This window comes from Dendrobates tinctorius, unplaced genomic scaffold (genome assembly GCF_039654945.1).
Source record: "Dendrobates tinctorius isolate UK_male_01 unplaced genomic scaffold, ASM3965494v1 ptg000056l, whole genome shotgun sequence".
Lineage (NCBI taxonomy): Eukaryota > Metazoa > Chordata > Amphibia > Anura > Dendrobatidae > Dendrobates > Dendrobates tinctorius.
In genome coordinates this window covers 6067669-6095108 of record NW_027361724.1, presented here as the reverse complement: position 1 = coordinate 6095108, position 27440 = coordinate 6067669, and the positions used below count along the sequence as shown (strand labels likewise).

At 43.7% G+C, this 27440-nt stretch overlaps 1 protein-coding gene across 1 annotated transcript; it reads left to right on the top strand.

Moving 5' to 3' along the window:
• The first annotated feature begins 130 nt into the window (after positions 1-130).
• FKBP7 (FKBP prolyl isomerase 7) lies at positions 131-25586 on the top strand. The gene is made up of 4 exons (XM_073577460.1): positions 131-473; positions 16936-17087; positions 22552-22679; positions 23774-25586. Exons 1-4 carry the CDS (start codon positions 262-264, stop codon positions 23933-23935), a joined length of 654 nt encoding a protein of 217 aa, XP_073433561.1. The 5' UTR covers positions 131-261; the 3' UTR covers positions 23936-25586.
• Positions 25587-27440: the final 1854 nt, after the last annotated feature.

Below are 27440 nucleotides of genomic sequence, written 5' to 3'. Positions count from 1 at the left end.
ACTTCAGTTCCAAAACTTTTGTCTTCAATTTTTCTTCCTGGAAGAGAAGAAAGAAATCAATTGGATGCGAGTCTGAGTCACATTATTGTGGGAGCCAATGGAAGAACCCTGTACAGACTTCAGGGATTGCTGGGTCTGCTTTCTGACTTGGAATACAGAAGTATTTGGTGTGTATTTCTGCACAGTGCCACGTGTATAGTAACAGTGGTGAAAAGATCAGGGGTTTCTGCAAGTCTTGATTCCTGGCAAAGGACAGACACCATGACAATGCCTTCCTGCCCCAAGTTCATCCTTCTTCTACCAGTTCTCTACCTCCTCACTGGTCAGATTCACTGCGAAGGTGAAGAAGAGAAGATTAAACTAGAAGTGACGCACGTCCCCAGTGTTTGCACGCAGAAGAGCAAAAGAGGCGATCTGGTGAACGCACATTACGACGGCTACTTAGCAAAGGATCTCTCCAAGTTTTACTGCAGGTAACAAAACGGATCGATTTTAGTTGTTGTCTTTTAATATTGTTGATGTTCGAGTACAACTATTGGATGACGCAATGTGTGGATCCAAAGTGGCAATATCTGTGTGACCCACAACTATTGAATCCTACAAATGTTGGGACACACAACACTTTTGTACACACAGGACTTTTTGGTGCTGTTTTTGTATGCATTTTTTTTTAGCCGGCTACATGATGTAAAATAAAATGTGATTAATCAGAGTAGAACTTATTCTTTCCTTGCTCCATACTCCAGAACTGATGTAGGCTTTTCTTGGCAGTGAACAAGGGTCAAAATGGATGTCTTGACCTGCTGGCTGCTAATCATCCAATAGTTATGACACACTGCTTATTCTGACACCCTTCTATCGTAACCATCATTACCGTTTTCATCATTTCAGACCACAAGGCTAGTCTTTACTCTCCATGCTCCAAAGGACTAGTCTTTACTCTCCATGCTCCAAAGGGCTAGTCTTTACTCTCCATGCTCCAAAGGACTAGTCTTTACGCCACATGCTCCAAAGAACTAGTCTTTACTCTCCATGCTCCAAAGGGCTAGTCTTTACTCCCCATGGCCAAAGGGCTAGTCTTTACCATTCATGTTCCAAAGGCCTAGTATATACTCCCCATACTCCAAAGGGCTAGTCTTTACTCCCCATGGCCAAAGGGCTAGTCTTTACCATTCATGTTCCAAAGGCCTAGTATATACTCCCCATACTCCAAAGGGCTAGTCTTTACTCCCCATGCTCCAAAGGGCTAGTCTTTACTCCCCATGTTCCAAAGGCCTAGTCTTTACTCCCCATGCTCCAAAGGCCTAGTCTTTACTCACCATGCTCCAAAGGCCTAGTCTTTACTCACCATGCTCCAAAGGCCTAGTCTTTACTCACCATGCTCCAAAGGCCTAGTCTTTACTCACCATGCTCCAAAGGCCTAATATTTACTCCCCATGCTCCAAAGGCCTAGTATGTACTTCACCTTGCTCCAAAGGGCTAGTATTTACTCCCCATGCTCCAAAGGGCTAGTCTTTACTCCCCATGCTCCAAAGGGCTAGTCTTTACTCCCCATGCTCCAAAGGGCTAGTCTTTACTCCCCATGCTCCAAAGGGCTAGTCTTTACGCCACACGTGCACTAGTGAGCACAGGGAACCCATGAACCGGTTCACGCGTTCTTCGTCTTTGGTCAACCTTTGTAGGCACTCACCAATGCATACTTGAAAGACACCACAAAACACACATTTCTGTCTTTCAGGCCCCTGACTGGCTCTGTGGTTGGATGGTCTGAGGTAGCATTGTTGTAAGATCTTTCAGCAGCAATTCTTCCCCATGTGAACATATCGAACATAACTCTAAGGATCTATCTAGTGTATCTTAGGAGAGAAATCTGCTTCTTTCTCCTCCTGGACTGATCTTTCTCTCTTAATTTATGGCTAAAATCTGTCAAATCTATATTCAGTGAAGACAGATCTTCCCATTACTGAGATAGGAGATGACAGTTGGAGCTTTTAAAATTCTGTGGAGGAAGGAGGAGCTAGAGGCCGGCAGATACAGTATTCTGCTGCAAGTTCTCCTGAACAGTTACAGTTCTCCATAGAACTTTATGAGTACCAACCGTCATCTCCTATCTCAGTAATGGAAAAGTCTGTAATCACTGACCACAGATGTTACCCATACATTGAAAATTTTGAGAATGAAAGATCAGTTCAGAAGGAGAAAAATGGATTTATATAATAATATATATTACAAAGCTTCTTATTTTCCTGTGCACTATTGATTTCTGGGCTGTCCTACCAGTGATTGACAGCTTTCTTTGTATAAGTGTGCACCGAAAATTCCAGAAAGAGCAGAGTTTAAAAGAATAAAACACAGATTATACTGAATCTATTATCACAAAACTATATATCAATCTACGCCGCTCCTCCTGCTATATGACATGATGGCCGCAGATTGGACGACATTTTCATGGCAACAGGTTCCTCTTAATGCGGCTTGGACTCAATTGCCCCAGAACTGGCATGACATGTAATATACTATTATGGTACACTCACACAAACTGGAAAGAAGACGGGATTGTTACAAAAAACATGTGGCAGACCCACACAAGGTTTACAGTGAAAGACCACCGGAAATTAACAATAGTTTTTGGTTTTCCAATTTTCTTTGCTTGACTTTTACCTAAATTGTGTAGACCTTATGTAGATGCCGATGACAATTGTATTTTCCGTTGATGTGCCGTTCACTTGAATCAGTTATGAAATATAGGCAGAATATCACAATACTTTTTTGTTGTTGCAGTAATTGCTTACCTGGCTCCTTTGACAATATACATGTAATCCTGATTGTTCACTTTGTCCTTTCTAAGTGATCATGCCTCCTACAAGATCTGCCCACTCATCCCCCCCCCCACCGCTGCGCTCCTCATTTTGATTATCCAGATGGCTGCATTATTTTCACTCCCAACTCACCTCGACTCACATAGGGATAAAGGGAGCAGAATTATACCCATGGAGTTCACAGTTTACAAAGAAAAGAACAAACAATCTGTACATCTGCAATGTAGAACACTGCATCAGAAGAGGAGGGCCCCTAGGCAAGAGTTGTATAAGGGGCCATTTACAGTCCCATAGCTCATCTTTTTAGTTATCTCTGACTAGACCTGCTGTAGAGGAGGAAATGGGCCCTTGTGAAGTTGCCCAAGTCACATCAATAGTGTGTCTGCCCTTAAATTGCAGAGTGAGAGATAAAACCTGCAACTTCACACCCCCCCTTCCCCACTTCTGTTTGTCATCCCTAATGAAAATGTGAATCAAATCCATTGAGTTTGACACTATGGCACCACTATTTTTTTTATTTTAATTCAAATGTCCTTTCAACATTATCCTTAAACCCCATGCCATGACACTATCTTGTCCGTGGTCATTATAAATGGACAGGTTTTACATTTTTTCTGGTTGCAAGGAAAGGTTCCTGTAGCTATTGGAGAGGACAGGGAGCTTCTGACAATGATGCTTCTTAGATTTGGGGGCTGCCTAAAACACGGAAGTGGGGGGTCTGGAAATATGGATTGTAATGGGCATCTTTTTGTAATAAAGGTTGTAATTTCCGTGCAGCTCCCCTTAGCATTCTTATGTCTTTTGGATGAAAACTGCCCCTTTTAAGGTATATTGTTGTAGAAGGATAGGGAAAATAAGGGGAGGTCAGCTCACCAGTCTCAGTTACGATCCATAATCCTCCTGCGCACGGAGTCACCTTGATCAGGGGTGTTGACTGAACAAAAAAAACCTTCATTAATTGATATAATATTAATAAACAAAGTAACAATCGTAAAAATTATCAAAATAACCAGAATTAAATAGGACTAAGTAAATGTAAATATACAGAAGAAAATATCAATCTAATTGCAATATTAAATCAAGTCGTTTGTTCAGACCTAATGGTACTCTTGTATTTAATTTAAAAATCCAGAAGGATTCACGATTTAATAATTTTCTCCTGAGATCACCTCCCCTAGTAGATCTATAGACTTTCTCTATTGCTATAATTTTGAGACTATCAGTTTTACCTCCATGAACAGTTTTACAATGATAAGAAACTGCTGAGATATTATAATTACTACTAGTAGCTTCTGACAAATGTTTCCTAATTCTCTTTTTAAGAGGTCCTATTGTACAGCCTACATATTGTAGGTTACAAAAAACGCATTCTATAACATATATGACTCCTTCTGAGTTACAATTTATGTGAGACTGAATAGGGTATGACATGCCAGTAACACTAGAAGTGAATCTGCTGGTTTTAACCACATAATTGCAGACTTTACAGGGATGATGTCCACATTTGGAGAAGCCTTTATATGACAACCAAGTATTATTTTTAGTTCTCCTATTGCTGATAAAAAGACTGGGGGATAAGATATCGCTCAAAGCAGGAGCTTTCCTGGCTATGTATCGTATCTGGGTATTGTCCAGAATTTGACCAAGTTTATTATCATTGTGTAAAATAGGTAAATATTTTTTGACAATGTCCGTTATCTTATTGAATTGTGGACTGTACATGGTAGAAAAACTAACTATAGGACGGTCATGATTATTGCAGGAGGCCCGTGTGCGATTCTTTTTCTTGTTACCAGTGATTCCAGTGTGTACAAGGCTCAAAGGAGATTCATTCAGCAGGGTGTGTCTATCGATCCTGCTGACAATATCATCAGCTTTCCTTAGCATCCAATTGGCATATCCTCTGTCCTTAAGTCTAGAGAGGGTTTTGTTTGATTCTTTGGCAAATGTTATAGGTGAGCTGCAATTTCTTTTTAACCTAATTAATTCTCCCACTGGAATGTTTTTAACCACGTGCTTGGGATGACAAGAATAAGCTTGTAAAGTTGAGTTTGTATCTGTGGGTTTTCTGAAAGGAAAAACGCAGACCTTTTGGCTGTCAGGATTCACAGACAAAGTCACATCCAGATAATTAATAGAAAAATCTGACACTGTAAATGTAAATGAAAGATTAAACTCATTCATATTGATATAGCTAATGAAATCACTAATCCCTGAGATGTCTCCCTTCCAAATCAAAATCAGGTCATCTATAAAGCGGCCATATAGTTGTATATTTTGTGAAAAGGGATTATTGTTACATAAGATATATTTCTCTTCCCAAACAGCTACTGTAATATTAGCTAAAGCTGGGGAACATTTGACCCCCATACTTACTCCTTGTTTTTGTAAGAAAAAAATTCCATCAAATGAAAAATAATTATGTGAGAGAAGAAAGGAAACTGCATCCACAATGAAGGATTGAATTTCTATCACATATGTGCTATATTTGTCCAAAAAGAATGTGAGACTAGAGATAATCACATTATGTGGTATGGACGGATATAAACCCACCACATCACAGGTAATCCATGAATATTCTGGTGACCAATGATAATCATCCAGGGCAGAGATTAACATTTTGGTATCTCTGATATATCCTGGAAGATCAATGACCAAAGGTTGTAGGTAATGATCAACCCACTCTGCCAATTTCTCTGAAAAAGACCCAATCCCCGAAATTATAGTTCTAAAAGGGGGGGGGAACAAATCCTTGTGGATTTTAGGAAACGCATGATAAATAGGAATCACAGGGTTCTTGATATTAATATAATCGTAGATTTTCTGTGTTATGGCCCCTGTGACTAAACCATCACTTAATAATTTTGACAAATCACACTGAAATTTAGACGTGGGATCACTAGAAATCTTGGAATAGGTAGCAGAATCATTCAAAATGCGCAGATTTTCTGAATAATACAGACTAGCATTAAGCACGACTACTCCACCCCCTTTATCTGCCTGTCTCACCAAAATGTCAGCATTATCTTTTAACTCTTTCATTGCTACTCTCTCTTGTGCTGTTAAATTGTCATATGTCATTTCAGTTATTTTATCAAGCTCCACTAAATCTTTCTCTATTAGTTCTTGAAATATATCTAGAATGGCAGGTCTAGACTGGACTGGATAAAACCCTGGATTGGGCATTTTAAAGAGATCATTTAGAATCCTATTTTTTGGTAAGGAATGTGATTGTAAGTCTCTAAGAGTGGAATAACCTATAAGATCTTTAAAAGAAAAATTTCCATAGGGAAAAATTAACTCCGGAATATTTGCAGATCCAGACAGTGACAAAGTCTCTGAAGAGGTGGACTGGTAGTCAAAATGACATTTCAAAGTTAAATTTCTGGCAAACTTATTCACATCTAGAAGAGTCTGATAAATATCAAATTTGTTGGCTGGACTAAATCCCAAGCCTTTGCTCAGGAGAGTCATATGAGCTTCTGATAGAATATAGCTTGAAAGATTTATTACAGGGCATGTTGATATCTCCTCCTGTTTCTGAGGTGGTAGTTTCTTTTTATGTTTCCTCCCCGCTCTTCTCCGTCGTTTTTTGATCTCCTTACGATAATTCCATCACTACGAATATCCTCAGAATGATTAGTGTTGAAGGAAGCATCTAAGAACTCTTCTGACGTATTCAGATTAGAACTGGAAGACACTGTTGAATCATGAGACCTAGTGAAGCTGACCCTGCGATCTCTATGGTGAAAGCCTGAAAAACCATGCTGATATCGTTTTTTACCTTCTTGAAAAGGACGGCTTTTCTTCCAGGAATAGACCTGGTTCAATTCAAAGTCGCGTTTGTCTCTTGTGAATTTACTGCGTTTTATATCTGCAATATATTCTTCCAGTTTGGAAAGATTTTTTTCCATTCTTAAATTAAATTTGTCAAAGTCTTTCACATTATTGTGTTTGTTCAAAGAAGTCTGCATCTTAGTGATCTCTTCTTTAACACAAGTCATCTCCAGTTCCTCATATTTAATAATCAGCTCCATTAGCTTAAAAGAACTTTGTGTAAGAATCTGCTCCCACTCTAATCTGAAGGTGTCTGAGTAGATGAAGGTAGGTCTTTTATTCAGTCTCAATCCCCTAGGGATAAGTTTTTTCGTCAGATAGGATTTTAGAGAGGTCATATCCCACCATAATCTGGTTTCCTTATTTTTCCGATTTTCCAGTTTGTTAAAAAGGTTTTCTAAAGACTCTACCTGAGAGACCCCACTGCTCACATTAGTAACATCATCTGTAGAGTCAAAAATGGCTGCAAAAATATGCTGCCTATTTCTGTCCAAATCCATGTCCATAGAATTAATGTTTACAAACGTCCACAACAATTAGAGAGTAAGGGAGCAAGACTTGATCATGCGTATAGTTGTAGAAGGATAGGGAAAATAAGGGGAGGTCAGCTCACCAGTCTCAGTTACGATCCATAATCCTCCTGCGCACGGAGTCACCTTGATCAGGGGTGTTGACTGAAGCAAAATAAAGGATGGAATCTCCAGCGCTGGACTTCAGTTAAAAATTCATCATTTATTGGAAATTCTTAAAATCGGACAGAAAAAAGTATGGATAAGGACATACAGGCAGATGGGGTCTCTGGTGGTCTCCAACCAACGCGTTTCGACCTAGAAGGTCTTACTCATGGTTCACACTAGACCAATACTGACGACTACAAATAATACAAAGACTGGTAAATCACAGGTGTTGGACAAAAGAATTAATGAAAATAGGGAGTATCCCTACCAGTTAACTCTTGCAAAACACTCAGCCTAATGTGGAGCTGAAATATACATTAACCCTTTTACCATTAGTAAATGAAACAATGTAAACAAAGACTTGTCGGAAAAACAGAAAAAAATATAAAAACTAATGAAAAGATATCATAAGAATCTAATGAATGGCAAGAAAAAACAAAAAAAAGATTCTTTTAATTCTTTTGTCCAACACCTGTGATTTACCAGTCTTTGTATTATTTGTAGTCGTCAGTATTGGTCTAGTGTGAACCATGAGTAAGACCTTCTAGGTCGAAACGCGTTGGTTGGAGACCACCAGAGACCCCATCTGCCTGTATGTCCTTATTCATACTTTTTTCTGTCCGATTTTAAGAATTTCCAATAAATGATGAATTTTTAACTGAAGTCCAGCGCAGGAGATTCCATCTTTTAAGGTATATTGGATGGTCATTTGGCTTCTGATACAGGGACGCCTCTATTTTATTGTTCTGGATCCTGATGATGGTGTCCAAGAAGTTAATTGCAGTACAGGAGTAGTTGAGTGTTCAGTTGATGGCAGAATGAATCTGATTAAATGTTCATGGAACATATTTATCTGTTGCTCAGACTCCGTCCAGATGATTAAGATATCATCAATGGAGCAGTAGTAGGCCAGAGCCCTGATGGGACATGAGGACTGAAAGTCATTTTCAGGCTTGGCTATAAAATGATTTGCATACTTTGGAGCCAGTTTACTTCCCATAGCTGTGCCAGTCTCATATATATCTTGTTGTCAAATTCAAAGTAATTGTGGGTAAGGATGAATATTGTAAGCTTTACTGTGGCACCCCTGAGGATTCAGTTGCCACAGAGGTACTGCACCTCCTCCTGAGGTGTGGTACCCCACCATCCAGGTAGGTTGGAGGCTCCTGACCACGCTCCAACACCTGCATCCCACAAAACACAGTAGTTCAGCAAAGCCACATTGCGGCTCCCTGCTTGGAGTGTAGCAGAGCACCTTTGGTGGCTCCCTGCTTGGAACACGAAACGTGCTGGGAGGCGGGTGGAGTTAGAATACATAAAAGAGCGGGAAGGTTTAGGATTTCAGGTCAGTCAGTCAGTCAGTGGGAGAGAGTGAGGAGAGAAGATCCCCGGGAGAGGGATGGAGGAAGGAGGTGCTGCAGCAGACCTCAGTGACCTGGGTCTGCTGGCACGGGAAAGGAAAGAAGGAGAAAGACATTGAACAGAAACCTGATCTTCCATAAGGAGCAGAAGCCAGTGGCGGGAAAAGAGCCCAGACAGGAAGAACGCCATCTTGGAAGGAGACGGGAGGAGGCCTGCGGAGCGGGAGGAGGTTATGCTGGATCTCCCCGGCGCCATGGCTGAAGGCTCCAACCCAGTGTCCGAGATGAACCACCAGCAGCTGGAGGACGAAATAGCCCAGCTGACTCGCCGCCTGCAACTGAGGCAGGAAGCGCTACGGACTTTGAATCTGTAGCGTGCCCAGGAGGGGCCTACACCTGCGGTACCCGCGACACTGGTACCCGCCGCTGCTGCACCGGATCTTTTCCAGGCAGACCTTGTGGAGCCTGCAACCGCTGCCATACCACCGGCACCGTATAGTGTTCCCTCTCTGCCGCTACCACCGGAGGAGTTGTATAAGGCCCTAGGAGCCGAAGCGGAGGAAGAAGAGCTCCCGTCCGGACCTGACGCGGCTGCGCAGGTCCCTTCAGAGACCCCTGCGAACCCAGAGCCGCCATTAGCTCCACCGCCGTCCCCGGTATCCCACCGAACAGCGTCCACCACCACTATGCCTGCACCGGAGCAGAGACCGTGCCGCCGGGAGGTGCCAGGTATATACCCCGGCCCTCCTAATGGGTTACCCCCTGAATTCACATTGTCAGCGGCTGGCTTGCGGGAACTCGAAATGGGGCAGTTGGAAGAATCAGCTGGGGACACTAGAAGGGTACGGCTGGAGCAGGCGCGCACGATCCGGCATCTTCAGGGCAGGGAGGAGTCTAGGTCGCTTTGGGATAGTGACATCGGGATCCCTTGGCTGCAAAGTCCCCACGTAGCCGCCTACCAACGCCAGCAGGCTGCAGCCTCCCTGGATATTAGGCCCCGCACCAGGGCAGCGGAACCACCCACCAATGGAGAACAGCTTATGGGCATTGATATGCATCATGGGTTCCCTTTACCACAGCTGTTACCACCATGCCCTAGGGAAAGCAACCAGCGACAGGATGAAGACACCCAAAGTATCTCCCCTGGAAGCAGTTCCAGTAACCAGTTTCCAAAAATCCCAGGAGGAGACCACCACTAGCAATCTCCAGCAAAAATAAATAACTCTCGTTACCCAGGAGGGTATTTGCACCGTTGTGCCTTTTGTTTCCTATTTTTGATCATCATGGTTTAGTTTTGTTTTTCCAGTTGTTGCCCAGTTGTAATGGCAGCTTTCACACTTGAACTGCAGAGATCATGAACGCTGAATGGTCCAGAACTGTTATTGGGTCGCCCTCCCAGGGCCGTGGGTTACTCGGTACCGGGCCCGCGTCAGCGGGATGTGTCACAGCAGCGGTGACCCAGTCCGTGGCCCTGGGCACCCAAGTAATGGGGGAATGTAGTTAATGGAATGGAATAGTTTGTGACGCCACCTGTGGTGTTCGGCAAGTAGGATGTTAGGCCGACGCTGCATTCAGATCCTCTGGGGCTGGTGGTGTGCTGCAGCCTCGATGGTGTAGCTCCACACAGGTGAAGCTGTAGCCCCAGGGCAGCGTGGATGCAATGGAAGAGGAGAGGCGCAGGCGGTGTGGAGAATGGTACCCAGCTATAGCGGTGCTGAATGTGTTAGCGCACAAATGAATGGAGGACACCTGGGCTTGTAGTTCCAAAGCTTTACTCACAGTCCGTTGTACACACACACAGGTGCCTTCCTCCGGGCCATGTCCTCCGGGTCAGAGACTCAATCAACCTCTGGGCAAGTTAGGATTCTCCCCTCCAACACTCCGCCAACATGTACCTTTCTGAACGACTCCTCTATAGCGCCTTAAAGTGTGAAGATCTCCTAGTACTGAGTTACACTGGAGTTCTTCCTGTCAGATGTTCCCAAGAACTCGACTTGTACGGCAGACAGCTGTAGCCTGCTTCGGGGACTCCCTTCTTCTGAGTCCCAGCTCTCTATCCAATTGCTGTTGTGCCCCCAAGTCTTAGAATAGCCCTGGGACTACAGCTTCACCTGTGGGGAGCTTTTACATCTTTGCTGCACCATACCATCAGTCCCAGAGGATCTGCATGCAGCGTCGGCTTAACATCTCACTTGCCGAACACCACAGGTGACGTCACGAACTATTCCATTAACTACATTCCACCATTTCCAATTCCCCCCATTACTTGGGTGCCCAGGGCCACGGACTGGGTCACCGCTGCTGTGACACATCCCGCTGACACCGGCCCGGTACCGAGTACCCCGCAGCCCTGGGAGGGCGACCCATTACCACAGAATCAGCATCAATTCCTGAATATTCCATTGAGACTTTGCAGACATTTAATCCATCCTGGTGTGGAATATTAGAGTACAAAGATTCAACATCCATGGTGGCCAGGATGGTTCCTTCAAGTAGAGGACCTATTTCTGCTAGTTTATTCAATGGATCAGTTGTGTCCCGATGTAGCTGGGTGTATCCTTTACCAGAGCCACTCCAGAGCCGCGATCCGGTACCTTGTTGCAGGAGCCAGAGGAGGAATCTTGCTCTGCTTCCTAGCCCTGTCCGCCGGATACCGTGCACTGATACGTGCACACACTGATGGGAACTGAGCACACCCCGCCGGACCCCAGCGGCCCCCGCGCACTGATACCGGCTAATCATGTGTATCGGGAACTGGAGGAGTCACCGCGCGCCGCTACCCAGTGTGAGCTGCGCTGGACTCTGTCTGCGGCCTGCCTTCTTCATCACCCCGGCCTGCTTTTTCATCACCCCGGTCACCGGTGCGGTGGTGACCGTGTGCTGTTGTGTGTGCGGTGCGGGGCTTGGGGGCCATCCAGGAGGCCTGGTCAGCGGGACTTACTTCCGTTACTGTGTACTCACTGGACCACTCCAACACCAGGTCAGTATATGCTGCCTAATGGGGACCTGTGCTGCTTAATGGGGACCTGTGCTGCTTAATGGGGACCTGTGATGCCTGCCTATTGGGGACCTGTGCTGCCTAATGGGGACATTTGCCTGCCTAACGGGGACCTGTGCTGCCTAATGGGGACCTGTGCTGCCTAATGGTGACATTTACCTGCCTATTGGGGACCTGTGCTGCCTAATGGGGACATTTGCCTGCCTATTGGGGACCTGTGCTGCCTAATGGGGACATTTACCTGCCTATTTGGGACCTGTGCTGCCTAATGGGGACCTGTGCTACCTAATGGGGACATTTGCCTGCCTAATGGGGACCTGTGCTGCCTAATGGTGACATTTGCCTGTCAATTGGGGACCTGTGCTGCCTAATGGGGACATTTTCATCAAAAAAGAGTTATGGAAGCATGTAGCCATAAAATATTACCATTTTATTCAATCAGTACAAAAAACACATAAACACAGACAAATATAATAAAAGGAGATGAGTATCCAATATCACGCCCCAGAGTACGTATGCACTATAGTGATGGTATATATATAGTAAACATCATGTACACCACCTATGAGCAATTAGGTGTCAAAATGATATAAAATAATGTTGAGTGATATAACCAGTACAACTAGAATCAATAGCCTAGATAATATTAGCCCAAAGGTGCAGATCAATATATATAAATATCCCCAATATAGGGCATAAGAGATTGCACTAAACGTTATAAATAATGCAGCTTAATGGGACTGGCGTCCAATCATGGTAATGTACCACAAGGTGTTTCCACGCACTTATCCCCCTGGTTGAAGCTAACGCGAAACGCACGTCGGGGACTCTCATACCCGCAGGTCGTATGCTCTATTTGTATTACACCTCTATTGGCACTTGCTTTTCATGTTATAATATAGCCCACCTTGCACATGGTAATTATATTTATGTGATTATGTAAGGTTTATAGCCATATGTTATTTTACATCTTTCCTGAGCAGAAGTGGTGTCCATCATGGAATTGTCCGTGTATTATTTTGGGGCACAGCCTGCTTAGTTATGGACAAGAGTGATAGACGGCACTTGTCTATTATTTTATCATTTCCATACACCTTGGCCTTTTGATTATGGTGGAAACACCTTGTGGTACATTACCATGATTGGACCCCAGTGCCATTAAGCTGCATTATTTATAACGTTTAGTGTAATCTCTTATGCCCTATATTGGGGATATTTATATATATTGATCTGCACCTTTGGGCTAATATTATCTAGGCTATTGATTCTAGTTGTACTGGTTATATCACTCAACATTATTTTATATCATTTTGACACCTAATTGCTCATAGGTGGTGTACATGATGTTTACTATATATATATATACCATCACTATAGTGCATACGTTCTCTGGGGCGTGATATTGGATACTCATCTCCTTTTATTATATTTGTCTGTGTTTATGTGTTTTTTGTACTGATTGAATAAAATGGTAATATTTTATGGCTATATGCTTCCGTAACTCTTTTTTGATGATAATGCTGTTGGAAGAGCCACTTTCCTAGGCCTAATTGCGTTGTATACTAATGGGGACATTTACCTGCCTATTGGGGACCTGTGCTGCCTAATGGGGACCTGTGCTGCCTAATGGGGACCTGTGCTGCCTAATGGGGACCTATGCTGCCTAATGGGGACATTTACCTGCCTATTGGGGACCTGTGCTGCCTAATGGGGACCTGTGCTGCCTATTGGGGACCTGTGCTGCCTAATGGGGACCTGTGCTGCCTAATGGGGACATTTACCTACCTATTGCCTACTGTATCCTCACCCATCCCGTTGTAGATTGTGAGCCCTCGCGCGCAGGGTCCTCTCTAATCCTGTACCAGTCGTGACTTGTATTGTTTAAGATTACTGTACTTGTATGTATTATGTATACCCCTCCTCACATGTAAAGTGCCATGGAATAAATGGCGCTATAATAATAAATAATAATAATAATAATAATAATATTGGGGACCTGTGCTGCCTAATGGGGACCTGTGCTGCCTAATGTGGACATTTGCCTGCCTAATGGGGACCTGTGCTGCCTAATGGTGACATTTACCTGCCTATTGGGGACCTGTGCTGCCTAATGGTGACATTTGCCTGTCAATTGGGGACCTGTGCTGCCTAATGGGGACCTGTGCTGCCTAATGGGGACATTTACCTGCCTATTGGGGACCTGTGCTGCCTAATGGGGACCTGTGCTGCCTAATGGGGACATTTACCTGCCTATTGGGGACCTGTGTTGCCTAATGGGGATCTGTGCTGCCTAATGGGGACATTTGCCTGCCTAATGGGGACCTGTGCTGCCTAATGGGGACCTGTGCTGCCTAATGGTGACATTTACCTGCCTGTTGGGGACCTGTGCTGCCTAATGGTGACATTTGCCTGCCTATTGGGGACCAATGCTGCCTAATGGGGACCTGTGCTGCCTAATGGGGACCTATGCTGCCTAAATGGTGACCTGTGCTGCCTAATGGGGACCTATGCTGCCTAATGGGGACCTGTGCTGCCTAATGGGGACCTATGCTGCCTAATGGTGACCTGTGCTGCCTAATGGGGACATTTACCTGCCTAATGGGGACCTGTGTTGCCTAATGGGGACCTGTGCTGCTTAATGGGGACATTTACCTGCCTATTGGGGACCAAATATAGTTGGCTAATGTTTAAGTTATTAATGAGTGATGAGCGAGTATACTCGTTGCTCGGGCTTTCCTGAGCATGCTTGGGTGTCCTCCGAGCATTTTGGCGTCCTCGGACATTTAGTTTCCGTCGCCTCAGCTGCATGATTTATGGCTGCTGGACAGCCTGAATACATGTGAGGAATGCCTGTTTGTTAAGGAATCCTCACATGTATTCAGGCTGTCCAGCGGCTGCAAATCATGCAAATGCGTCGACAGAAACTAAATCTCTGAGCACGCCAAAATACTCAGAGGACACCTGAGCATGCTCGGGAAAACCCGAGCAACGAGTATACTCGCTCATCATTATTAATAATTTTATGCGGCCCCCGAACGCTATTATAAAATTCCAAATGGCCCTCGGCAGAAAAAAGGTTCCCCACCCCTGACCAAGGGCCTTAGTAGGGCAAAATTGTGTTAGTTACTTATTGAAAAATGCTCCATCGCATGCAAAGGTATTCTACCCTTAAAGTTACACCTCGCCTACGCAGCACACTGCGAACTATCATATGGTGGACACTAAGTCCCTATAGCTTTCATGTGCTGCTCTGCAGCTTCCTTCGCACAGCTTGTACTAATGGACGTTGGGTTTCGGCAAATGTAAGACATGCAACATAAGCATCGGAGGCCTGAAGTTCTTTAATGTCTGATTTTTAGCATCAATATAGTAGGTAACCTAGTTAGTATGTCCTTAGATTATGAAGCACCAGCGCTATCTGGCTGTTGTTCCCCTGGAAGATGTTCCATATATGTTAGAGGTGAGGATATACTGTACACGTGCCAGCCAAAACTTCTTTTATCTATCAATTAATATGTGTAATAGGGATGTGTGAATGTGCTGGGATTATGTGTTATCCGAGCATGCTCAGGTGCTAACCGAGTGTCTTCGGCGTGCTCAAAAAATATGTTCGAGACCCCACGCCTGCATGTTTCGCAGTAGTTAGACATTTTTCAAGCATGCCACAGACACTCGGTTAGCACCGGATGATGCTCGGATAACACCTTATCCAAACACATTCGCTCATCACTAGTATGTATCCTTACAGCTGACACCAAGGAGTTGCCAAAATATGCCAAAAGGTGGTTGGCTTTGTAGATGTTTTTAAACATTTGCTTGTAAAACTTGTGATGGACATGATATATATATATTTGCAGACCACTGGCAGAACCAACAAAATTTGGTTGTCTGCTGAGACTCTGCTGTATGTGGTGGTCATACGTGGTAATAACAGATTTTCTTGAAAGGAGAGGACATCCAAAGAGCCATTGATGAATATCCCATGTTTAAGGATAACAGATGGCCAATAAAGGACTATACACCCACACAAGATTATGACCGGCTGTATTGTGGACAGTCATTCATCTTTCAGATCCATTGCACCATCCAACCATCAACTTGCCAACATAAACTAACAGATCAAGAAGAGAAAAAACAGTAGGCCAGTGCAATTTAGTGGGATGAAGATGGCCAAACACGCGATACATGCCAACAACCTGAGAAACCACATTTTTGGCAAATAATAGTCTGCAGGTGGTTATCGCATACGTACTGTAGCTTCCAAAGAATCGGTGGTCAAAAAGTTCACAATGGGCCATTCTGGTGACTTTACTTGTCTTTCATAGCTTTTGGCTGACCGTTATTAGTCTGGGCCAATCTCTACACGTATACGCTGGACTTGGCCAAGTCAAAATGTGTTTTCAAGAAAGAAAAAGCAGTAATCTTCCATCAGACACCTCTGGTAGTGGCTTATGCCTCTTGGGAATAAAAGTATTGAGGGAAAGCCGGGACACTGCTGTGCGCATGAGATGGTCAGCTGGTTCTGCCAACATTGGTGGGTTCAGCTGGCATTCATCTAACATGTATGGCCACCTAAGGCCTGTTTCACACATCAGTGTTTTGCCGTCAGTCAAAATCCGCCAATTTCTGAAAAAAACGGATCCGCCAAAAAAGTGGCGGATCCGTTTTTTTTCCCCCATAGACTTACATTAGTGGCGGATCTTGATTGACGGTCGTCCGTCACACTTGTTTTTTGACGGATCCGCCAATATTTTAGCGTCTCCCGGGCGGATGAGACGGACTCTGCAACGATTTTTTGTTGTTGACGGTCTGCTATTTTCAACTGCGCAGGCCCGGCAGCTTTTCTCCAGGACCATTTTTTACCCTGAATGCCATTCCGGGATCGTGAAAAATTCTCTCTCTCTCCGGTTCCTTTAAATCTCAGCCTTCCCCGGATCCGTCAAAACAACGGTCTGGTGGCACACGTTGATGTTAGAACGGAGACGGATCCGTTTTCCGCCATTTTCGCGGATTGCAACTGACATCAAAAACGTATGTGTGAAACAGGCCTTAGGTTTTGCACGTGTATGTGGAAGTTGGCCAATTTACACCTTCTTTGTGTTGATTTTTTTTTTTGCATGAAAGATAGTCAACAAATATACAAGTGATTCTTGTCTGCTGTTTTATGTGTCATTCCTGAATCTGGTTTCGCTATCTTTCATTCCATCCCATCAAGTGATTGTTTTTCTCCTGTATGCACATAGCCGTTCAGAAAAAGATGGGCACCCCAAGTGGTTCGTACTCGGAGTTGGACAAGTGATCAAGGGACTGGATATGGCAATGTTGGATATGTGTCCTGGAGAAAAAAGAAAAGTCACCATTCCACCATCTTTGGCCTATGGAGACAAGGGCTATGGTAATATTTATAGGATATGTAATTGCAATAAACCTAAAGGCTGACTACACAAGTACATTGTTTTTCAGCTTGATGGATCATATGAATTTTCAAGTACGGTATGTTTTACGCTGAAATACTGCAGCATCTCAGAGAAGACATGGTTTGAAAAGCCGAGGACTATGGGAAGAGACCATATGGGAAGGATTTTTTCCTCTTTTTGTGGTTTTTACAGTCTAGTGTGGTCCTCGGCTGCTTCTTCTCACCTGCTTCAGTTGATTGACGGTCTCTCTATGTACAAAAATAGGAGAGACCTGTCAGTCAACTGGTGTGGGGAAAGTAGAACCTGGCCAGGCTTGTCCTTGGACTAGTCAGGTGTCTCCCTACGGTCCATGGGCCAGCTTTTCAAACAATCTTTTCTCTGAAACGCCGCAACATCCGAGACTCTAATTTTTGCTGTTTGTGGTTTGGGCACCATAAATCCAATCACGTACCCTTGAAGAAGCGGCATAAACACTTATAAAAAGGTGCAATGTAGTTGTGCAAAGCGACAAATCATCAGCAATATTCAGCTTAAACTTTCCAGTCTGACATGCCACAATTTCAGCCGATCCACCATTGAACATCACGAATGATAGTTGTCCTAAAAGTTACAAACAATGGTCATCCATTTAGGCTGAGCTTTATCTGATGTGTTTGGCTAGCCTAAGGCTGTGTGCACACGCTGCGGATTAGGTGCGGATTCATCCGCGCGGATTTTGTAAAATCCGCAGGTCAAAATACCTGCGGTTTTACCTGCGGATTGCTCTGCGGTTTTGCCCTGCGGTTTTTCATCTCCTCAATGGAGGAGATGGCAAACCGCAGGGGAATCCGCAGAAAGAATTGACATGTCAATTCTTTCTGCGGATTGAAAACCGCAGATAATCCGCGCGGAAAATTCCGCACCGTCTGCACTGCGGTTTTTGATTCCCATAGGGAATCATGGTACTGTACACCGCAGCAAAAACTGCTGCAGGTCCGCAGCGGCCAAAACCGCTGCGGAACTGCAGCAAAATCCACAGCGTGTGCACACAGCCTAAAGGTTCCTTGACATAAACTAAATGGCAGAAGTAAGCCATAGCTGATCAACAACAGGTGAACAGCTATTATCTTTGAATATCAAAAATTCACCGGCTGTTCCGAACGGGAAAAGACAAGTGTGAACAGGAGCAAGCTAAGAGAGCCACGCTACATAACTAACAAATTAAAGCTGCACTGTGAAATGCTGTAATATGCAAACATTGAATATTTGACACTGGAACTGCTTTACTTCTGTAGAAGAGAATGCTAAATAATGAAGGTCCTTAGTGCATAAATTCAGTTGCAATTTCATATATGCAATGTTTCTATATTATAGCGTTTCAGAGTGCAGCTTTAATTTGTTAGCTATTAACGTTGCACACTGAACGATCTGTCATTGTTGTTAGCAGACACTGGACCATGTGCTGCCGAGAACGATGAATTCTAGTGCTTCACAAGTGATCATTTCACCAGACAAATGAGCATTTTGCATGTTCACTGTATGATCTTAAGCCTCTCAAGACTGCAAAATTATTGTGAAACGAACATTCCTAGGAAGAGTACTCTAGTATGTTTAATTGGACTAAGCTGCTGCAATGCTCTGCACATAGCCAATCATAGAATCATTGAATGTTCGAGTTGGAAGGGACCTCCAGGGTTGTGTCCAATCTCCTGCTCAATGCAGGATTCACAAAACCATCTGAGACAGATGTCTGTCCAGCCTCTGTTTGAAGGCTTCCATTGAAGGAGAACTCACCACCTCTCGTGGCAGCCTGTTTCACTCATTGATCGCCCTCACTGTCAAATAGTTTTTTTCTAATATCTAATCTGTATCTTCTACCTTTCAGTTTCATTCCATTGCTTCTCGTGTTTCCATGTGCAAATGAGAATATGGATGATCCCTCTACACTGTGACAGCTCTTCAGATATTTGTAGACAGTTATTAAGTCTCCTCTCAGTCTTCTCTTTTTCAAGCTAAACATTCCCAGATGCTTTACCCGTTCCTCATAGGACATGGTTTGCAGACCGGTCACCATCCTGGTCGCTCTTCTCTGAACTTGTTCTAGTTTTGCAATGTCTTTTTTAAAATGTGGCACCCAGAACTGGACACAATATTCCAGATGAGGCATGACCAAGGAGGAGTAAAGGGGGATAATTACTTAATGTGATCTAGACTCTATGTTTCTCTTAATACATCCTAGAACTGTATTCACCTTTTTTTTTGCTGCTGCATCACACTGTTGACTCATGAGCAGTCTGCAATATATTAGTATACCCAAGTCTTTTTCACACGTGCTGTTGCCTAGTTCTATTCCTCCCTTTCTCTAGATGTAATTTTCGTTTTTCAGTTCAGAAGAACTATGCTACATCTCTGATTGGACTTATTTCCTAACATTATTATTACACCTACTACATATTGGGATACGATCTTGGAGATGGAAATACCCCTTTAAACCTATAGCTCTATGTTTTCTCCATATTGGCCATAGCCTATGCTGCTAATATACAGGGAGTTTTTTGTGTAACTAACATATCTATGTGTTGTTCTCTGAGCATGGGGTAAGTAACCTGTTTATGTTGTGTCTGAAATAAGTCTGTTCTTCCTCTACAGTAGCTTCCTTTATCCTTCACCAACATAGCCGTGCATGCCGGGAGCGCTGGCTAACCCTATAAAAGAACATGCATGCAAATGTAAGTGTCTGTGTATAACTCAGCATTGTGTATGGTGCGTCTACCCTTCACTCCTGCTTTTTTAACCATGCATTATTAAAGAGGGCTTCCAACATTTGTCCAAACTGCATAATCATCGAGCAATGACAATGTATGGGGTTTGCCTTATGTCATTAACCCCTTTATATAAAAAAAGAAGCCAACGCAGCAACAATATCATTTTTTCTCTAAACATTTTACATGCTTGACGTCCTTTTTTTGCTTCAGTCCCCCTGCGCGCTGTCACTGAATAGAAACATTAGTTTTATCCACTATCTGTAAGTGTCCTAATTTATGTTCAAGTGCAAGGATCCGAATTGGTCTTCATCCTCTGGGTATAGAAAATGTTTCCATTGCCTGACAACAAGCAGAGATCCTGAAAAGAGTGATTGTAAAAAATGTATTAAAACGGAAAAAATGATCGGGAAAAGGAAGTTGGAGACGTTTTTATTAGAGAATGATGGCGCTTTGCACACACAAGCAGTGTTTCCATCTAGTATGGTAATTCTTAATAGTACTTGATATAAAACCAAGGCATGAGAATAAGGCATGTTTTCGGAAACGCAGGCTATACACCAACTATGACCACATAATATATTTTTAGCTTTGGATATTTGCTTTTCATAATGGCAGGTGTACATAATGACACCCACTTGTCTTCTGCTGCGCCATATGGTAAGTGAACAATGTGCTTACTGCCTTTCTTCTAGAAAGCACAAAGCTGCGTTTCCTCCTAAAATAGAAAAAAATCCTCAGTAATGGCTGATGCAGCCACATTCTTTTTACGTATCATAGCACTGATGCGCGTCTTTTACATAGAAGGGAATTGTTTCAAATTTCCTGCCACCCCCATCAACAGGATCCTCTCTCATCAGAGAGTTTAAGTGGTCCTGTCACTTGCTAAAAAAAAATTGTGTTAAATACCTTGTAAAAATCCCTGTAATCCCCCGATTCTTCCACTTTTTTTCATTTTGCGCTATGTCATTCCTTTGCAGAAATATTCACATTTATTGCTTTTTGGAGGCAGTATGTGAAATCTATTCTTGCTTTCCAACTGTGCATTTATTCAAAGTCTTTTATAGGGGTGTTCGCTTTCACCCCTCCCTCCCAGACACTGCCAATCAAAGCTCATCTGCATTTGAGAATGCTAGATCAGCTGGTGAGATGTGATTGGAAATGTCTGGGAAGGAGGGGTTAAAGCGCACACCCCCAAAGAAGAAACACCCAGTTGCACTACAAGCAGAGATTGCACATACTGCGCTTCAGAAGAAACAATTGTGAATATCTCTGCAATGGAGCGACGCAGCGGAAAACGAAAAAAAGCAGCAGAATCGGGGGGAGCTCAGGAATTTTTACAAGGTATTTAACTAAATATTTTAAGCAAGTTACAGGTCTTCTTTAAAGGGGTTGTCCAGTGAGAGCAAGGTATCATCTATCCTCAGGTGATAACTTGTTTTCTCCAGACACTCTTTTAAGGGCATGTTCACACATAGCAGATATATGGGGAAAAAATTTGCAGCATTTTACAGTAGAAAATTTCTCAAACTTCATCCACAGACTACGTTCACACCACCTTTATTGTCAGTCCAAGTGCCATCCGTGGAAAAAACTGATCTCACACGGACAGCAATCGGACAAATGGTATTCAATTGGACTTTGCTATTTTTTTTTACATGGGCTGAATGTCCGCATGCATTACTCTCTTGCATATTTCAAATGAGACTCCCCTATACAAGTCCATGGGTGCACACAAAAAAAATCAGATAAACCCCATAGCATCTGATTTTTACAGATACATTGCATTTCTTTATCATGGGAAACTGTATTTGGTTTTGTAAATGTTATTCACTGCTGATGTGTAAAAACAGCTGAAATATGGATGACAAACAGATTAAAAATCTCAGGGTTTTTTTTTTCTTCAGATTTTATTTTATGCACTCATGTGAACTAAGTCACAAACTGCAGAAAAAAAAAAAAACTACAATGGAGATGTACCTGCAGATCAGATTTTAGGTCCTCCCTACATCAATTTATGTTGCTGATTTTCTCCACAGATTTGCAAATAGACTTAAAATCCATGGCAAATTGTATTTAACAGAGTGGAATTTGGCATGGATTTTTGAGAAAATTCCCTAAGGGCGTAGCTTCTTTTATGCGGGAGAATCGGATCGATTACGTTAATAACACTCTGATCAATCTCTGATCAGTGTCAGCTTAGTGTGATCCGATTCAGTCGGATGAGAGAATCATAGCACATTGTCAGGAGAAGATGGTGAGCAAAATATTTCCATCTTCTTCATTTTGCGAACCCGGACTGCGCTCAGATGCCATCCGAGTGCCGTACGACGATTTCAACGCACTCATAGACTTGAATGGGTGTATGCCTTATGGATTGCACTGAAAATCGATTTTTTCTTTACTCATGCTGAATCCACATGATAAAAAAAAATTGTAGATCAGCACTGCCCATATGATAACGTTGGTCCGAATTCTATTCGATAAAACATCAGATAACGGTCGTCCGATGTATACGCTCGTGAGAGTGAGCCCTAAGGGAGTTAAAAACATATGGCTGACTTCTTCCAAAACCAGCAGTAAATCTTTCCATGGATTTTATCTGGTAATTGCATAACTATGAAAAAAATAAACTTAATTTCACTTTTTTATTCTTTACATTTTCATGCTAACTAAATGTTCTCATTGTTCTCCTAACAAGAGAAAATCCCACCAGATGCAACTCTGATCTTTGAAATTGAGCTATTGGCAATAAGCAAAGGACCCCGAAGTGCGGAGGCATTTCACCACATCGATCTGAACGATGATCAATTCCTTTCCAAAGATGAGGTACTGTATGTTACCATCACTGGATAAAACTGAATATCTCCGTTATGACATTTGGTCTGTTTTTATTTTCTCTTAGGCCGGTTTCACATTAGCGTTTACAGCCGCAGCGTCGGGCTGCGCACGGCCGCCGCTAAGCCCCGCCCCCTGCCGCGCCTCCGCCGGTAGCTCCGCCTACGGACGCATGATGCTGCATGCGTCCCCTATCTTTAGCACTGGGGACGCAGGCCGTGCGCAGTATGCGTTTGGCGGCGCATGCGTCCTTTTGACGCTGCGCCGAGCGCACCAAATTGCAACCTGTTGTGTTTGGCGCTGGTCGGCGCAGCGTCAAAAGGACACATGCGCCGCCAAACGCATACTGCGCACGGCCTGCGTCCCCAGTGCTAAAGATAGGGGACGCAGGACACATGCAGCGTCATGCGTCCGTAGGCGGAGCTACCGGCGGAGGCGCGGCAGGGGCGGGGCTTAGCTGCGGCCGTGCGCAGGCCGCTGCTGCAGCCTTAAACGCAAATGTGAAACTAACCTTAGGGCAAGTTCACACTATGCATTTTTTTTCTGCGTTTTTTTTTTTCTGCAGCTAAACCTGATCTCTTGGCAGGAAATAAGCTGCAGTATGTTTTTTGGCCTCGGTTTTTGCTAGATTTGCCTCTTGTGCATGCTGATAAAGCTTAGAGTTGAAAAAAGTCCTATTCTATAGAATCAGGTTTTGGCACAAAAAAAAAAACGCCGCAAAACCTGATACCTGCATTTTTGGTGCGTTTTTTCACCACCTATTCAAGTCAATGGGTGAAAAATGCTGGAAAAATGCTGATGCTCTATGTCCAAAAAACCATGCAAAGCAAAAAATACCGATGACAAAAAAAACAAGCTGTGTGCATGAGATTTCAGAAATCTCATAGACTTTGCTGGTACTGTAAAACACAGCTGAAAATTTGCAAAAAAAAGCTGAAAAAATGACTAGTGTGAACTTAGACAAAATTAAAAAAAAAGCGAACTAAATAGAAGGACGTCTAAATGAGACATAATAGAAACCAGTCAGTGTGGTTGAAAAGAGAAATGACAGAAAAATACTTTCGCTTTGTTTTCTTTGCCTGCAGATAAGTCATTACCTAACAGAAGAGTTTAAAAAGGATGGAAAAAAGCGGGATCCTTCTGTGCATGGACGGATATTAACAGATATATTCCAGAAAAATGACCATGACAGCGACGGCCTCATATCAGCCCGCGAGTACAACGTCTACAACCACGATGAGCTATAGTAAATTATTTCTTTGTGTGCCCAGTAATCTAATAATTTCCCTATTTTACGGAAGAAAAAAATTAAATAAACTCGCGTTACATTTTCAGCCAGTCATAAAATTGGGTTCACACTATGGTCCTTTAATATGGTGGAATTAAATAAGTGATAACATATTGATCGATGGGGGGTCCGACTGCTGGGACCTGTACGGATCAGAAAAATGGGGGCACTTTTACTGTATCCCCACTAGAATGGAGCAGTGCGGCAATGCCCATGTTTGACTGCCGGTCCATTCCCTATGGAGTTGCCGAGGACACGGCACTTAGGTTTTTCCGGTAGCGACGTAGCGAATGAATGGAGTGACGGATGGACATGGGCACTTCATCTCTATACTGTACTATTGGTGATAAAAGTGTCTGGGATAAATATTCCCCGTTACTGCCGATCAGTGCAGGTCCCAGCGGTCACACCCCACTGATCATTAAGTTATCAGCTATCCTGTGGATAGGAACTAACTTGTTTTCACCGGACAACCCCTTTAAGGCTATGTGCCCACGTTGCGTGTTAAAACGCACACTGAAAACCGGACTCCTTCCCAGAAATCGCGCGTTTTTTTCCGCGCGATTTCACCGCGATTCTGTTCGCGATTTTGCCGCGATTTTCTCAAGCACTTTCCAAGCGATTTGAAGCATCGCTTGGAAAGTGATTGACAGGTTGGTCACACTCGTCAAACATAGTGTTTGACAAGTGTGAGCAGCTTTTTACTATTGAGGCCACCTATGCGGCCTCAATAGTAAAAGATAAAATGTTAAAAATGATTAAAAAAATAAAAAAAATCGGGGTATATTTACCTTCCAACGTCCGGCGCTGCCATCCCGGGCCTCAGCGTTCCCAGTAATGCCTTGCGAGACCTGTGATGACGTTGGTCTCGCGTTACTATAGTGATCTCGCGAGATCACTTGCGGGAATGCAGCGCGGGACGCCGGAAGGTAAATATACCCCGATTTTATATTTTTTATTCTTTTTTTTACAGGGGTATGGTACCCAGGGCCTGGAGGACAGTCTCCTCTCCTCCACACCGTGGGTACCAACCGCGCATGAGACGCTTAACTTCCCGCATGGTGGGCATAGCCACATGCGGGAAGTAAGCGATTCCCATGCATTACTATGGGTGCGGAATCGCGGCAATTCTTTGCGATTCCGCACAAAAGAATGATAATGCTGCGATTTTTTCCGCGATGCGATTCCGCCGCGGAAAAAAGCGCAGCATTAGCACAGCATGTGCGGAATGCCATAGGAATGCATGGGGGGCGTTCTGTACACGATTTTTAAACGTTTTCGCAGCGTTTTCGCACCGAAACTCGCGGCAAAAACGCTTAAAAATCGCATCGTGGGCACACAGCCTAAAGGGATTTTCTGAGCCCTGACCAATGTGTCCAAAGTGGTGAAATGGGATCAAATAATATAAAAGCATAAACTCAAACTGGCTTGTTAAAACTCTGATCCACTGGTGCTTCCTCACTGGTCTTCCTCGATGGTTTACTTCTTCTGATGTGCCGCCTACCACCCGTGACTGCTAAAATTATCTTATGGATACCACTTTGATGTGAACACGCCTCTAGCGTTTGTTTTACAAAACATTTATTGTAATAAAACTAATTGTAGGTAAATTACGTTGCCTTATTGTGAATGTTTTATTAAGATGTGAGGTTACAGATCTGCCAACATTTAATTTTCTACAATTTTTTTTAAGCACTCCATTTTTCTGTTTATAGCCTTATTCAATACAAAGATGTTCTGCTGAAAAAGAAAGCTTCAGTTTTTTCATAATGCAAATTCAATACATTTTCTCAGTTTCGAAGTCCAATCGACTTCATCAGGAGACAAAAGTCTTGTGGTTCTCCTGATGAAGCAGTCAGTTGGACTGCGAAACGCGAGAGTAACCCGCAATACTTATTCTAAGGCCAGGTTCACACATGCGAGGAATACGGCCGAGTCTCGTATGTTAATACCTGGCACTGCCGCCGGCACTCAGGAGCGGAGCGTGCGGCTCCATGTATTTCTATGTGGCCGCATGCTCCGATCCGAGTGTCGGCGACAGTGCCGGGTATTAACATACGAGACTCGGCCGTATTCCTCGCATGTGTGATCCAGGATCTTTAAATGGTCCATCACTACTACTCCGGCACTGCCCCAGTCTTTGTAGGCTGTAGCGATGAAGCTACGGCCATAGGGCATGTGACTGCTGTAGTAGCCAGTCAATGGGCTTATTTATCCGGGAGGTTTACCGTGGCATCACTGCTCAGTCCAGTGATTCGCTACAACATTCACATGTGATGTCACCCATGCAGCCTCTGAAAGACAGTAGTCTTTGAAGCATTGGCGGAAAAGTAGTGCTGGAGCCGTGGAAGGTAATAAGAGTTCTGCTGATAATTTGGGGATTCCGAACTTTTACACATTGACTTGGATTCATTGTCCCTGATGACACCTTTAAGATAATACAGATTTATCAAGCTTCAGCTTCAGCATGTTAAATGCCAAACTTTAAAGGAAGTCTGTTAAAGAGGACCTTTCACTGGAATTTTTAATTTAAGATGAGTATCTCCTCTAGTTGGTGTTTCTCCACTGATTTTGACTTAGAAAAAAGCCAAACCAGAATCTCAACTTGCAGACACGGTGTTTCGGGGTGCTGCCCCTCCTCAGTGAAAATCTTTTTTTGCTTTTGCAAACTGATTCTGGAAGTTTTTTCTTCTTCTGTGCGCCTCTGTTCCAAACTCATGCCCCCCCCCCCCCCAAGTAGTAATGGAGCCAAATTTTCCTTCAACCAACTAGACGTATACTGCAGAACTTCTCTATTGGCCTTTAGCTTTTTCTCCTCCGACACCGCCCAATCAAAACATGTGCCCACAGAGAAGCACTGAGGCATATGCCCATTTGGCTGAAGCAAAAAGCCGGATTACTTACCGGTAATGCTCTTTTAATGAGTCCACGACAGCACCCACTGGAGGTATCGGATCCGCCCATTTGGAACAGGAAACCCTACAGGAAAGATAAAAGGGGCGGTCCGCCTTTCCTCCTCAGTTTTTCGTTTCAGAGTACCAGAAGGACCGCCAAGGATTAGGCAATGTTCTCTTATTTTAACATCTTTCTTATCCATTATTTGGTTAATATACTTTAACTATTGATATCCTTAGGGGGGGAAGTGAACGGGTGCTGTCGTGGACTCATTAAAAGAGCATTACCGGTAAGTAATCCGGCTTTTTACTCTTCGCCACGACAGCACCCACTGGAGAGATTCCAGAGACCATCACCTGGGTGGGACCACCGTGCCAAGGATAGTCCTGCCAAAGCTTAAGTCAGAGGTTGATGAAAGATCAAGTCTGTAGTGGTTATAGAAGGTAGAAGGGGATGACCAAACTGCCGCCTTACATATAGTTTCAATCGGAACATCTCCCTTTTCCGCCCAAGAGGTTGCCATTGCCCTGGTGGAATGCGCCCTGATGTTCCCTGGAGGATCTTCGTTT

Excerpts from the sequence above, each read along its gene's own strand:
- FKBP7 (XM_073577460.1), top strand. The coding sequence starts at position 262 with ATGACAATGCCTTCCTGCCCCAAGTTCATCCTTCTTCTACCAGTTCTC. Across the intron at positions 17,088-22,551 it reads CTATGGAGACAAGGGCTATG|AGAAAATCCCACCAGATGCA; the intron begins GTAATATTTATA and ends TCTCCTAACAAG. Across the intron at positions 22,680-23,773 it reads AATTCCTTTCCAAAGATGAG|ATAAGTCATTACCTAACAGA; the intron begins GTACTGTATGTT and ends CTTTGCCTGCAG.